Source organism: Onychomys torridus, chromosome X (genome assembly GCF_903995425.1).
Source record: "Onychomys torridus chromosome X, mOncTor1.1, whole genome shotgun sequence".
Classification (NCBI taxonomy): Eukaryota; Metazoa; Chordata; class Mammalia; order Rodentia; family Cricetidae; genus Onychomys; species Onychomys torridus.
In genome coordinates this window covers 62,910,107-62,925,026 of record NC_050466.1, presented here as the reverse complement: position 1 = coordinate 62,925,026, position 14,920 = coordinate 62,910,107, and the positions used below count along the sequence as shown (strand labels likewise).

At 45.3% G+C, this 14,920-nt stretch overlaps 1 protein-coding gene across 1 annotated transcript; it reads left to right on the top strand.

Moving 5' to 3' along the window:
- Positions 1-377: 377 nt before the first annotated feature.
- Rs1 (retinoschisin 1) lies at positions 378-13,186 on the top strand (the record flags this gene model as incomplete). The annotated part of the gene is made up of 5 exons (XM_036173943.1): positions 378-425; positions 2,644-2,749; positions 9,894-10,035; positions 10,491-10,686; positions 13,034-13,186. Coding segments are annotated over 5 exons (645 nt in total), but the record flags the coding sequence as incomplete, so codon positions are not given.
- Positions 13,187-14,920: the final 1,734 nt, after the last annotated feature.

The window sequence follows — 14,920 nt, the reverse complement described above, 5'->3', positions numbered from 1 at the left end:
AGCCAAGGTTGATGAGCAGAATGCAGTCCTTGGAATCCACACCGCGTTAGGAGAGAACCAGATTTCTGCAAGTTGTTTTCTCATCTTCACACTGGTGCATAGATCTCCTTACTCCCCCACTTTGCTCACCCCTACAAATAAACAAACAAACAAACAAACAAGTGTAGTATACAAAAGAAAGTCTACTGTGTCCTGCTTTATTGATGTATTTTCCATAATTGCCATCCTTTTCTTACCTCATTTCCCAGCATCTGTGGAATGAGTGCCCTCAGCCAGAATGAGCTTCTAACCTTTCATGGTGTTATTTTCATTTTGCTTTTCCATGCAATTAATGATTCTGTGGAATTTATCTCTTTCTTTCCTTAATTTCCTTTTTTCTTCTCTTGTTCTTTTGCTCAGCCACATTGGGATTATCATCAACAGAGGTATGTTACAGTAAGCAGGCTGTATTTTCCATCATCATTATTGCCTTTGAAGTAAAACTAATGTATGCACTATTTGGGGGAGACTGCGGGGGTTGGGTGGGTGAAACCTAGGGCCTTGTGCATGCTAAGCAAGTGATTTGCATTGAGCTACATACACCTGAAGCCTGGGAGGTTTTTTCAAATGTATATTATTTTGTGTGGGGGGTGTGAGGGGTGTGTACATGAGTGTGAAGGTGTGCACACCTATGCATGTGCATTGGAAGGTGAGGGGAAGACTTTGGATGTCGTCCTCTATTGTTCTATCCCTCATTACCTTGAGACAGGTGCTCTCACTAAATTGGAAGCTTTCTTTTTGGGCTGGGTGGGCTGGCCATGAGCTCCCTAAATCACCTGTCTCTATCCCCTAAATGGAGCTACAGGCAAATGCAGCCACACCCAGCTTTCTACCTGGGTGCTTCATATTTGAACTCAGGTCGTCCTCATATTTGCACAGCTGAATCCTCTTACCCACAGAGGTAGCCTGGCTACACAGTGGGTTCCAGACCAGCCTGGGCTACAAAGTGAGACCCTGACTCAAAAAAAAAGAAAAAAAGAAAGAAAGAAGAGAAAAGAATGAAATGAAGGAAGGGTGAGGGTGGGGGAACAGCTAAGAGCGTAACTCAGGTGTCAGAGTGCTTATCTAGCATCCATGGTCCAGCATTACATTAAACTGGATGTGGTGGTACATGTCTGTAATCCCAGAACTCTAGAGGGAGAAGTGGGGTGTCAAAGTCTTCTTTGACTACATAGAGAGTTCAAGGCCAGCCTGGAATATGTGAGAACCTGTTTCAAGGAAATAAGAAAAACAAACCCTAGGAAGATTGGTGGGGCTTCTTGTTCTTGGGATAGGATTATTTTTTTTTCTGTGTAGCTTTGGGCCTTTCCTGGAACTTACTCTGTAGACCAGGCTGGCCTCGAACTCACAGAGATCCACCTGCCTCTGCCTCCCGAGTGCTGGGATTAAAGGCGTGTGCCAACGCCCGGCATATTGTTCCTCTTTTTTTTTTAAAGACAGATTCTCATGTAGTCCAGGCTGGCCTGGAACTTGATATGTAGCTGATGATAACCTTGAACTCTTGATCCTCCTATCTCTGTCTCCAAAGTGCTGGGATTACAGTCATGTAGGTAGTTTTTAAAATTGGATGCCTAAATAGGACCCTCCAGGGAGCATGATTCCAGCCTTGTACTGGAACTCCATCCCCAAGGTGAACATTACCCTTGTGTACAGAGGTAGTCGTGGGAGATAATTTGCCTATAGTGACAGGCATTTACATATTTAGAGTCAAAGATGAGAAGGGCATGGTGGAACATGCCTTTAATCTCAGCATTTCGGATGTAGAGGCAGGAGGATCAGGAGGTCCAAGGCTATTTGTGGCTACACAGAAAGTTGGTCAGTCAGCTTGTGCTGAATGAGACCCTGGCTTGAAACAATACAAAAGGGGGATAGGAGAATGGCTCATTTGGTAAAGTGCTTGCCTTTCTCGCACCAGGACTTGTGTTCAATCAATAGAACTCATAAAAAAAATTCTGGGGCATGTTGGCAGGAACTTGTAATCCCAGTGCTGGGGAGGTGGAGACAGGAGAATCCCAGGCCAAGCTGGCCAACCAGTCCAGCCTAATCGTTGAGCTCTAGGCAGATAAGAGACCCTGCCTCAAAGGAAGTAGATGGAATTCCTGAGAAAGAGACCCAAAGTTGTTCTCTAGCCACCACACGTATGAATATCCAAACATACATGCACCTGAACATGTGCACATGCACAAACATTAAAATAAAAGGTAATATAGACCTGGGGTGTACCTTAGTTGGTAGAATGTTTGCTTAGCATGCATGAAGAAGCTCTTAACTTGATCCTAAGCACCATATAAACTGGGCAAGGGATCCATCTATAAACTCAACACTCACAGGTAGAGAAAGGAGGATTGGGAGTTCAAGGTCATCTTCTGCTATGTAGTGAGTTTAAAGTCAGCCTTCGATACATGAGAGAGACCCTGTCTAAAAACAGCCGTAGCAGCCACAACCCAAGTAACATGGAATCAAAGTTGAGTGGCCACTGTGTGTGTTCAGAGGCACACACTGTAAGGAGTGAGTCTGACCTTTGCAAACAAACTTCTTGTGGTGCACTGGCCACTTGTCTTTGACTATGACTTTTGTGACTTGTGCCACTCTGGCTACCTGCAGGATGAGGTTGAGGACCCCTGGTACCACAAAGCATGCAAGTGTGATTGCCAGGGAGGAGCCAATGCTCTGTGGTCTTCGGGAGCTGCCTCTCTAGACTGTATTCCAGGTGAGTGGCTCACCACCTGAGCATCCCCTCCCCAAACCCAGTCCCTCTGCTCTGCCTGTGTTTTCTCTCACGCTCACCCCCCAGCCTCGCATCTCACACTGGCCACTGCTTCAACATGCTCCTTCCCTTCCTGGCTTGCCTGAGGTGGTCAGGTGAGACCCAACTGTCAATGCAATCTGAAAATAACTCAGAGTCGGGGGAGTCCTCTTCTTATGGGTATTAGAGGAAGGGGCGGGTTCTATATCCTGTGACTGATGAATAGTCCATAGTATGCACTTGGAATGAGGCTGTCTCCAAATTAGCTTTGAGAGTAGGGAGGGTAAGAATCTGGAAAAACAAGTTGCTTCAGTTCTAGAAACCAGGGGGAAACCCATGTTTTCTTCCTAGGGAATGCTTTTTGGAGTTTGGATAGAAACTAGGACCTGTATATCCTCATCTGTGCTATCCCTCTCCTGTTGTGGGAGAATCTTTTTGTCCACTGTGAAGATGTGAAGACACCTTCTGACTTGTTTAATAAAGAGCTGAATGGAAAAAAAAAAGACGCCAAATTACTATTGTTTCACAGATTGTCAGAGTTCAGCTAAAATAGAGGAGCTCTACAAATGGTATGGTCCTGGCTGACACTTAATTCTGCCATTGTGGGTTTGGAAGTAGCCACAGACATTATGTAAACACATAAGCATGGCTGTGTCCCAATAACATTTTATAATAAAGCAGACAGTGGTGAACCCAGGCATGGTGATACAAGCCTGTGAACCCAGCACTTGGGAGGCAGAGGCAGGAGGATCATGAAGCCTGGGCTTCAATAGTGAGACACTGTCACTAACAAACAAACAAAACAAATGGGTGATGAGTCAAAGTTGGGTTAGAGGTTACAGTTTGGTGACTCTGCTCTGTGGAGCTCTTAGGAGGAATAAATAGGACAAGGTATCATTGTGTTGAACTTGGCCGACTGCAGCCTTTAATAGACATTGGTTCTTTTGTTTTGTTGCCTCCTAGGAGTTCACACTGAGAAATTAGGGCAGACTTGCAGAGGCTTGCACTGTCCCTGCAAATATTTGCAAGGCTTAATCCTTTCCATGGCCCAGGGCCAATTGTGCATGAAACTGGCCTGGCCATCCCTCTCCTGGTTGTGACAGTGCCTTTCCATCTGCTTTTCTCAACAGAAACTTGGTCTCTACAGAGAACTGTGAGGTCAGGAAGAGGGACTGGGGGACAGGAAGGCTGTTCAGTGAAATTGGGATTTTCCTCAGGGATGTTGTCCCAATATGTTTGGTGGCAGGGACTCCTGCAGCTATTAAGTGTTGTTGTGATCTGCCCAGTCTTAAAGGACCTTCTCTATCTGTTCAATGACTTTAACCACACACCTAGTGTGTGGCACTGATAGGAAGTCAGGGACCAAGGCTTGGGCTCCACCATGGTAAGATTTACCATTTGGTGGAAATGGATATTTTTTTTCTGCTGTGAATGGGGAGATATGCCTCCTCCTGATGGATGATCCTCTAAGCCAGTGGTTCTCAACCCTCCTAATGCTGTGACCCTTTAATGCAGTTCCTCACGTCATGGTGATCCCCCCCCACCAACCATAACATTATTTTCATTGCTACTTCCTAACTATAATTTTGCTACTGCTCTGAATCAGAATGTAAACATCTGATATGCAACCCCCATGAAAGGGTTGTTTGATCCCCCCAAAGGGGTTGAGACCTACAGGTTGAGAAGTACTTGACTAACCCCACCTGCCGCAGCACTCTCCATTCTTGTGCCCGAAGGGGAAGAATCACACTGGGGCACAGATAAAGGTGCCAGTGGTCACTAGCAAGCCAAAGGATGTTGGAGGGTAAGGAAGCAAAGCAGAAAGTGAGTCCACCCTCCAGAACCTCCTGTGGTGACAATGAGCTGTCTCTATTGTCTAGCCTTCTAAGTCTGGGTCTACCATTTCTTGCCCTTGCCAACCCTTGGGGGCAGCCTGAGGTAGTCCTTTTCCTGTAATAAAGAGTTCACTTAAATGCAGTAATGTATATAAAAGTATAACCACACATAACATGAGAAGCTGACTAGGGAAAGGGCTTTTGCTGGAGCCTGTTGTCCCTTCCTTCTCTTACCTGTTGTCAGCACTCCTACTTTCTGCCTGGCTCTGACCTCTCCATTGTGAGCCTACCATGTGTTTTAACCAAAACATTTCCAGCAGAGACATGAGATCTAATGGAATTTCACTCTTAAGAAGCTTCTTGGGAAGTAGACAGAAGGCTGGGGATGTAGCTCTGTTGTCAGAGTGCCTGCCTAGCACATGCAAAGCCCCAGGTTCCATCTTTGGGCTCATGATCCCAGCACTCTGGAGGTGGAATCAGGAGGACTGTTACTTCAAGACCACACTCAGTTCTACAGAGGGAGTTTGAAGCCAGCCTGGATTACATAAGACTCTGTCAGAAATAAATGAAGAGGACCAGGCTGAGGTGCCTGCTGACTGGACTCGCATGATGGAAGAAGAGGGAGACTGCTTCCAGTTGTCCTCTGACCCCCACATATGCACTGATTTCCACATGTGGCCCCCCAAATAAATAAATATATTAAAAATACAGAAGAAAAAAAACAGAAAAGAAATTGGACAGCCAATTTATGGGAATTGGCTTTATTAAGTCAATCAACTGAGGAGCTGAGAAGGTCCTACTTTGGCTGTTTGGTCCCTTATGGAGTTGCCATGAACTTGAGGTTCTAACATGATACTGTATCTTAGTGTAAGTGTTCTTTTTGTAGTGTTTATTTGTTAACAACAAAGATACCTTCAGGGAGGAAGACAACAACCATGTCAGTGTGAAAGAGTTGTTCACTGTGTTAACTGGCTGTTCTGTGACTGAAAAGATTCAAGGCAGCAGGACTAGTCTTAAGCTTCCAGAAGTCATTTGTTGGTCACTGTTTCAGTTTCTTGTGGAATGCCAAGAACACGACTTTGTCTGGATCTTGATATTGAGTGCTTCCATCATGCCTTAGGAGGGAAGATCCTAGAAAGCACAGAAGTATGGGTGCTGTCACTCAGAGATTCCCAGAGATCCCACAGGGGTACTTCAGTTAAAGTCTAGGGGCTTCACCCACAGACCAGAAGGCCAGGGACCTGTAGCTTCAGCTGAAACTATTACAAATACCAATTCTTCCTTTTCCACAGGTTGGCTTGGCCTCCTGAGGATGGGATATAGCGGGGTGGGGGCACGCAAAAACCTAAGCAATCCAGGGGTTCGGGCTGGGGATCTGCCCTGTGAAGGCTGCAACAACTGCCTGGTGATGGGGTACACAGGAAGTGCACAGCTGATTATGGTGGAGCCTCTCTCTAGGCCACACTTCTTTAGAATCTCTAGATGGTTTCCTGGTGGTGTCCAGAGGGCTAGCTCATCCTTGGTCCCATTTCTCAGTGGAACCATGTCTCCAGTGAGCTCTGGCCTCCCTAAGGTCCCTTTGGCCTTAGCTGAGGCTATCACCTCATCATTCAACTCCCTAATTTGGAAAGATGCTGCCAGTTGGGTAGGTGGAGGAGAGGACGGATAAGCACAGGGGTGTTGAATTTCTGTCATGGTAAGTCCAAAGAAAAACATGCAAAGCCAAGGAAGAACCCATCTAGCTTCATGAATTTACCCCACACCACCAACCAGTATTACAGCTTGCTTCTTTTTCGCTAGACACTGTACTCTTCAAAGTCTACAGTTGCCAAACATGATTTCACTTTATCTTTTGCCAAGTGTCTTGAGGCAATATTACTATGATGCTTATTCCCAGGAGAGGAAACAGGCTCAGAGGGCGTTAAGAACTAAGTGCTGGCACTGGGCAGGCCTCCTTATTGTTCACTGCTCACTATAATCACCTGTGACTTTGGGGCCCTACTCCACTCCAATCCCAGCCAACAATGTGTTGGGGCATTGAAGCTCCATGGGTAACGAGAAGGTGTGGCCCAGCCTGAGCCCTCTTGGTCTGTTGTCTTTGCTTTGTGGATTAAAGATGTCAAGGCCTGAGACCCAGAGCACAGGACAGGAAGTAGGATGACACAGAGCCACTTTGGATTATAAAGGACACCAAGCTTCTTTGGGCTATCCAAGTGGCATTATTCAAGGGATAGCAAGACAAGTCTTGGAACCTAGCAGTTGGGCATAGGATCCTGGAGGTCACATGAAGCCGAGTTACTTGCCCTGGAGAGTGAGTGCAGCCTAGATAAATGTGTCTGTATTTGCTTGTTCTTCTCTCTCTCTCTCTCTCTCTCTCTCTCTCTCTCTCTCTCTCTTAAATTTTTTTTGAGACAGGGTCTCAGGTATTCCAGGCTGGCCTTGAACTCACTGTGTAGCCAAGGATGCCTTTGAACTCCTCTGTCTCCCCGTTTCTAACTCCCATACAGGCATGTCCAACTATGCCCAGGCTCTGAGGCTAGAACCTAGGACTAGGTAAGCTAACAACTGAGCTGTATCCCAGGCCTCCAAAACATGTCTTTGGAGCACAAGTGAACCATGCAATCTTGGCAGCTGGAGCAGCCCTTCCAGGTCCCTGAGGACACTGCCTCTGTAGGTCTTTAGCTTACACCTGTCACATGGGTGACGTGGGAAACAAAGCAAGAGAGTCAATGAAAATGGAAATAGCAAATGGAAGGCACAAACTGCCACAAACAGGTGACTGAAAAGTGCTACCAAGTTTCTTTCTTTTCTGTCCCCCGGCCCCAGCCCTTGGCCCTGAAGAGAAAGGGTGAAAAAGCAAAGGCGTTTTGTCATTAGATGTTCAAAGCAGAACTGACTTAGAGATAACTGGTGAGAATTTGACAGAGTAAGGCTGCAAATGTAGCTCATTTGGTAAAGTGCTTGGCACATTTGCCTTCATGGCAAACAGACAAACAAAAAAGTCCTGACAAGTGAAAGAACCTGAGGAGGCGGGTGGACGTATATCTATAATCTTTTTGGAAGTGAAGGCAGGAAGATCAAAGCCAGACTTAACTACATAGCAAGTGTTCCTAGTGAGTTTGAGGCCAGCCTGGGCTACACAAGACCTTGTCCCTTCAAACTAAACCAAACAGGTTAAGTGACAGGTGAAGAAGGCCCATTAAAACCCTGTTTTCTGCCATTGGGATCTTTTCCCACCTTCTGGTAGCTTGACCCTGTCTTGCAGGCTGGAAGGGTGTTAGGGGCTGGGTGTTTGGCTCTCTCAATCCACCAGCCCACAAAATGCCTTCCTTGGCAGGTGAAAGCTTTTAAAATGCACTTTGAAAGTATGCTTGTTAAAAATACTCCACTCTGGGAGTGGAGTCCTAGACACTGCATTCCTAATCAGCTCCCCTAATGATTCGGCCACACCAGGTGTGATTGAGTGCCTCATAAAAGCACGGAGCCTCTCTCCCAAAAACTGGCATGATTTTAATAGGCTCCACGGCCTTGAGTAGTTGATAAACTACAAATGCTGTCCCCTCAGCCCTGGCCCCGCTGAGATGTACATACAGGTAGAAAGGATGCTGAGCCATCCTGGCCTGAAGCCTGCAGCTATTCTACTATGGCATTCCTAGGACAGGGCATGGCCATTTCTGAAGGCGGGGTGTGTGTGTGTGTGTGTGTGTGTGTGTGTGTGTGTGTGTGTGTGTGTGTATGTGTGTGTGTGTTGGAGATGGAACCTTGTGCATGCTACAAAAACACACTACCACCGATCTACTGGCCCAGCCTGTTATACTGAATTTGGGAAGCCCATCCCCAAAGACGACTCAACATTTCCTGTTAGTTAAGGTTGCAGGTGATGATGCCACAGCCAATACACATCTTTTGCTTGAACTTAGATTTACATATGGAGAACATAATTTCATTTGCCTTATTTGTAATTTATCATTCTCAAGTAGAAGACTAGATGAATGGATGTATATAAAGTTATCTTTTGTTTCCTATAGGATTTCAGTTAGGAACTGGATTAGGATTCCAGTGAGAGGTTGCCTACATAGTAGCTTATGCAGTAAAAGGACTAGGGGTTAGAGATTTACCTAAGGCTAGCAGGCCTAAGGATCCTGCAGGCTCCCCCAGAGTGAAAGTGACCTGCAGTGGCACCAACTATCGTGACTTCCTTCTGTCTAGGCAACAGGAACAAAAAGGGGACAAAGAGAAAACTTGATCAGACAGCTTTTACAGACATTCTCTTATATCAGACATTACATCATGTAGTCACTCCTAATTTCAAAAAACTCTGGGAAAGACTTCAAAACTTGTGTATGTGTTTCATCTATTTATTTATTTATTATTTATTTGATTTATTAAACAAGTGATATTGCTGCCCTTAATAACACTGTTTTGTTTTTGTCAAGACAAAAGGTTGTCAAATGGTAAGGTAACCCAATGCCAGTTGTAATGTGAGGACTTACTTACAAGAGAAGGGAGTAGCAGGCAACTAGCTTATAAGGACCACTTTGGCTGTCCCTGTTTGGAAGAAAGTAGTCCCCTTCAGCCGTTGCCTGTTCATAGTTGACTGTTATTTTCCTTCAGACAGTGAGAAAATGACAATTTACAAGTAGGAAGTCAGTCTCAGTATATAATTGCCATTTTTGTCCCTCACCATTGTTTTCTTCCTATAATTGGCTTCATCTGCTGCTCAAGAACAATTAGAGACCCTAATGTTCTTATGCAGCACAGTTCAACCTGTGATAATGAGGGAACTAAAGCTGGACGCCTGGCATTTCAATATGCTATTTCGCTGAGCACCTCTTGGCATTTAGGTCTCTAAGTTGATGAGGGAGGCGATGCTTTTCTCATACACCCCCATGAGGTTGCCATAGAACCAGCTCCCCTCCCCACACCTGCTTTTATGGATGTTGAGTGAATGTCTCTATGGCAAATCATCTACTTCAGTTCACTATCATTCCATGTGAGCACTTAATAGAAGCAGGTCCAGCTCTCTGCATCCAGAACCATGCTGAGAAATGAAATGTCCTCCACTTGCAAAGTGCCAACATTTCTGCTTTGTTCTTTAAGCCATTTCCTGTTGGAGTTCTGGGATAAGGGGTTCATACCTTCCTTTGGATTTTGAGATGGGATTTCCATACTTTCTCAGGGCAGACCAGAGGACCTGGGACTCCACACATACCCATGCCACTATGCTGGCTAAGGATTTGGGTGTTTGAGTGTGTGTTGTTTTTCCTCCTCAGAATGCCCATATCACAAGCCCCTGGGTTTCGAGTCAGGGGAGGTCACACCAGATCAGATCACCTGCTCCAATCCAGAGCAGTATGTGGGGTGGTATTCCTCATGGACAGCAAACAAGGCCCGGCTCAACAGTCAAGGCTTCGGGTAAGTAGGGCAGGCAGCCCAGGTGGAGTGATTCTTTCCTTTTATTTTTTAAAGATGTGCTTTAAATGTGTGAGAAATTAGGTCTGTCTCATAAGCGGGTGGCACAAAAAGAACTTATTCAATAAACCATGACTGAGTGCCTTGTTGTGCCAAGGACTGTGAACACAGTGGTGGCAGGATGAGTGAGTTCCTTGACATTGGAGGCACACAGTGAAGAGGGGAGACAGACTGTAAGCACATCTCTGCACACCCACTGAGCTTTAGGGATGAACACTGTTGGGAAAGACCTCATCAATTAAACATGCCAGGGAAGTCTTTCCTAAAGAAAAGACCTCAGGATTCCCAGAGTTGGCATGACCTCTTGGTGCTAGTAACCCCTCAAAATCCGGTACCTGTGAGCTTTTTGCAGACATTTATAGAGGATGTCTCCTGGTAATTTGGTGTGTTCCCGGCAGGTGCGCTTGGCTTTCCAAGTATCAGGATAGTAGCCAATGGCTACAGATAGACTTGAAGGAGATCAAGGTGATTTCGGGGATCCTTACCCAAGGACGCTGTGACATAGATGAGTGGATGACCAAGTACAGCGTGCAGTATAGGACTGATGAACGCCTGAACTGGATTTACTATAAGGATCAGACTGGAAATAATCGGGTAAGTGGGAATCACTCCAAGTCTTCACAGCTTCTCCAGCTCACATCAGTTGGGACTTGCCCCAGACCTAGGCTACTATTATCCATGTTTGTGTCAGAGCACTGATCTCTCTGCATGTTGGGTCATTCATGTTCCACCTCTACTGTATGATCTGTTCTCTTTCCCAGATATAGCCTGGGCAACTAGTAGTTTGTAAATGAATGCTGCTCTTTTGTGCAAAAGGTATTTTTCTAGTTCTCAGTGTTAGCCTGGAGTCATTTGAAAACACTACCCTGGCTATTTAGACTGTTCCAAACTGACTAGATCATTGACTGTGGGGCTCCATGGGCCTGACTTACCTGTTATCACTCATTTGTATAGTTATGGCCTCTTCTTACTATTAACTGAGACTGACAGCTACAAAGGAAGCCCAGCAAGTTAGCCACTTTGATGCCAGAGAGATGGCTAAGTGGTTAAGAACACATGCTACTCTTGCAGAGAAAGAGTCCAGTTCCCAGCACCCAGATCATAATGTTCTGTAATCCTAGTTCCAGAAGAACAGATGCTTCTGGCTTCCAAGGATATCCATACTCCCTTGCACATAGCCACACAGAGACACACATGAATACACATAATAATAAAATCAATACTAAAAACAAGTTTGAAAATGTTAATAATGGCTAATATTAAGATGAACTAATATTAATAGCCTAAATGGCTATTTAAAAGATGGTGTCAGTCCAGACACACTTAATCTATTAATCCTTGCAGACTGAGTTCTAGATCTTCATTAGGAACTAAGCATATTAAGTGTCTGGCTGTCTTTGCAGTCAATAAAAATGAATAAAACCTCACTAGCTGTTTGGAAATGCTAACCCATTTTTTTCACCCAACAGCAAGGAATTCTTCAAGCTATTTCCTTATCTTTCTCCTTCCCTCTCAAGTGCAGCCCAGGCTGGTCCTGATTCTCTTGCCTCACTCTCTTGAATGCTGGGATTACAGGCACATGCCACCACTTCCATTCTTCTCAGATTATTTTGGACATTTAATCAGATTAGGTAGATATGTGTGACTGATAATCCAAAGGCCAACAATTTGTTCAGTAAGACAGTCATAGGTTGAAGTTTGAGGAGTTTGACACAATGGCAAAAACCATTTTGATGCTTATTTTTTTGAGACGGGGTATCCACGCTGGTCTCCAATTTACTATGTGGTCGAGGCTAAGCCTGTACTTCTGCTCCTCCTGCCTCTATCCATCTCTAGAGTGCTGGGAGTATAGGTTTATGTACCATGGACAGTTTATGTGGTGCTGGGGTCGGAACCCAACACTTTGTGCTTATTAGTCAAGCACACTACCAATTGGGCCACACCTCCTAATTTCAGTTTCTGGTCTTCCCAGTCAGTTATGTTCTCCAAAAGACATTAGAATTCTTTGTTAAGCCTTGTGCTTGTGAAGACCCCGATGGTGCTCTGAAGGAGGCATTCCACTCCATTCATGAAGTTTTAGGTTGTGTTCCATCAACTCACTCTTCACCTCCTTCTGACTTGAATATGATCAAGGACAAAAAGCTTAAAGAGAAGACAGCTCAGGCCTTGTTGCTAGGAAGAAAGGCAAGATCACTGCAGACAAGGCCCTCCTGTTTTGTGGCTGGATAAAGCTAAGTGCAGCAGTTAAATACTTTCAGGAGAAAGTTTCAGGAGGAAATGAAATGCTCTTATGTCATGGAGCAGAACACCATGACCCTGGAGAGAGTATGAAGAATTCAGAAATAGTGTCAAGTACCTGCAACATTTTACGTTGCTTCCTGAAAAACATTAAGTGAACCTTTTATCTCTTTATGTCAATACCACCTTCTCCTTGCCAGAATTTCCCCTCTAGTTTTTGTCTGTTTGTAAAAAATATTTCTCCAAGCCTAAAAGGCACTTGTCACTTGGAACAAAGTAGAAACACACATTTAAGCTTTGCCTTCAGAGCACAGGTTTGACTTGAGTGCATCTTCAGAACATGCGAACACCTCTCTTGTGTGGGATGGACCCTTTCAAATTTTTCTGTCAAAGTGTAAAGGATTAAAATGGAAAAGTGGTAAAGAGTCAAGAGGCATATTCTAGCAACCATCCAATAGGACTATCTGTGATGACAGAAATATTCATATCTGAACTGGCCACCATGGTGACTACTGATCATGTAGAGCTACTGACCACATTAAATGTAGCTAATATGGGCTGGGCATGTGGTACTGTGGTAGAGTGCTTGCTTTGTTGGTACATATAAGGCCATGAACACACACACACACACACACACACACACACACACACACACACACACGTTTGTGGATATTATATGACCAGACTTCCTCCCTCTGTTTAGGTCTTCTATGGAAACTCGGACCGGAGTTCTACAGTCCAGAATTTACTGAGGCCCCCCATCATTTCCCGCTTCATCCGACTGATCCCTCTAGGCTGGCATGTCCGAATTGCCATCCGGATGGAGCTGCTTGAGTGTGCTAGCAAGTGTGCCTGATGCCTATTTCAGCTCAGTCAGTCCTGCCACAATGGGGAGAGCTTGGTGGGGATGGGGGGCACCTGACATGCCATTGTGATGAACAGGGCTGGAGCTTATAAGCACTCTCAAATTCAGATCTGGGTAGAGAATATTTCACTTTTCAAAAGATATAGTTTCCAATTTCAATGGAAGAAAGAAAAAAAATGAGCATTTCCTCAATTCAGCCAAAGAAAATAAGAACAAAGAAAATATCCCTCAAACCAATTTTCTTCCATAAACCTAAATAGCAAGGGTAATTTGCTGCTCTCGCTCCCTCTCTTTTTCTTTTTGTCTCAGTGACACTGTCAAAGGTGCAGACCCAGGGGAACACAAAGCAGCTCTGATAATTTGAAAATTCTTTTTGGCTCTTAGCACATTCAGAACAGGAGCATACGATTTTGCAAAGCCTCACATGAATGCTGAAGGCTTGCCCTTCAAACTTTCATTAAATCCCGACTAGAGAGGACTGGAGACAAGCAGACAGGCACGAATAAAGCAGAGGGGAGCCTGTAGCATACCCCAAGAGTCTGTAAACAGCAACCAACCAACCAACCAACCAACCGACCGACCAGTTGAGGCTTCCCCGTCTTGTTTTTGCCAGGAAGGGGCCTGGGCTTTTAGCCACAGACCTGAGGGAATTACATATAGTTCCAGTCTCCAACCCATTCAGCAAGCTGTCCATCTGTGGTTACCAGGAAATGAATACAAGTAGCAGGCTGCATGTGTGTGGGTAGTGAGGCTTCCCTTACATAGAGGAAGCCAAATGACTAGACTATATCACACCTTCTTTATCTATGGCTACAGTTTTCCAGAAATTGAACACACTTTGAAAACAGCTGAGGCAAGACTTATCTCTGACGACCGGGAGGAGACCAAGCATGCTTTGTGGGAAGGGGTCAGAGCTCATGTCACAGAGGGCTGTGTGGGGATGGCTCAGTCAGTAAAGTGCTGACTGTACAAGCATATGGAGGTGAGTTTATATTCCTAGAATCCATGTGAAAAGCTAGACATGGACAGGTATGGTGGAGCACACCTTTAATCTCAGCATTTGGGAGGCAGAGGCAAGTGGATCTCTGAGTTGGAGCCAGCCTGGTCTACATATCAGTTCCAAGCCAGTCAAGGTTACACAGTGAGACTGTCTCAAGAAAAAAAAAGCCAGGCATGGAGGGCCATCCCTGTAAATCCTACAACTAGGAGGCAGGTAGAGACAGGAGGATTCCTAGAGCTTGCTGGTCAGCCTAGTTTAATCAGTAAGCTCCAGGTTCACTGACAGACGCTATCTCAGAAGTAAAGTGAAGAGCAATTGAGGAAGAGACCCAATGTGGACTATACACACTAGACACACACACACACACACACACACACACACACACACACACATGGGAAAAGAAGAGCCTATAGCTTCTCTCTGAGATGCTTCTTTCCTTCAACCTCTGCCTTGCCCACTCAAACATGCTTGCCTGACAAGGCATTTGAAACCTCTTTGGGTAGAAATGGGCTGGCTGGAGGAGCTCGTTTAGTGGGGAGCTTCGGAGCCCGAGAGAATGACTACTGGTGTTGGTCTCATTTACCACCTACAGCTCATGCTGTGTTTGAGGCCCATCTCTGGGAGAGGCACGTAGGGAGACACTGACAATCCACAGGACGAGGACCCTCCAAAGACAAGGGCCTGACCTCACATACACAGTGTAGCCTTGGTTAGCAGCTCTTTTC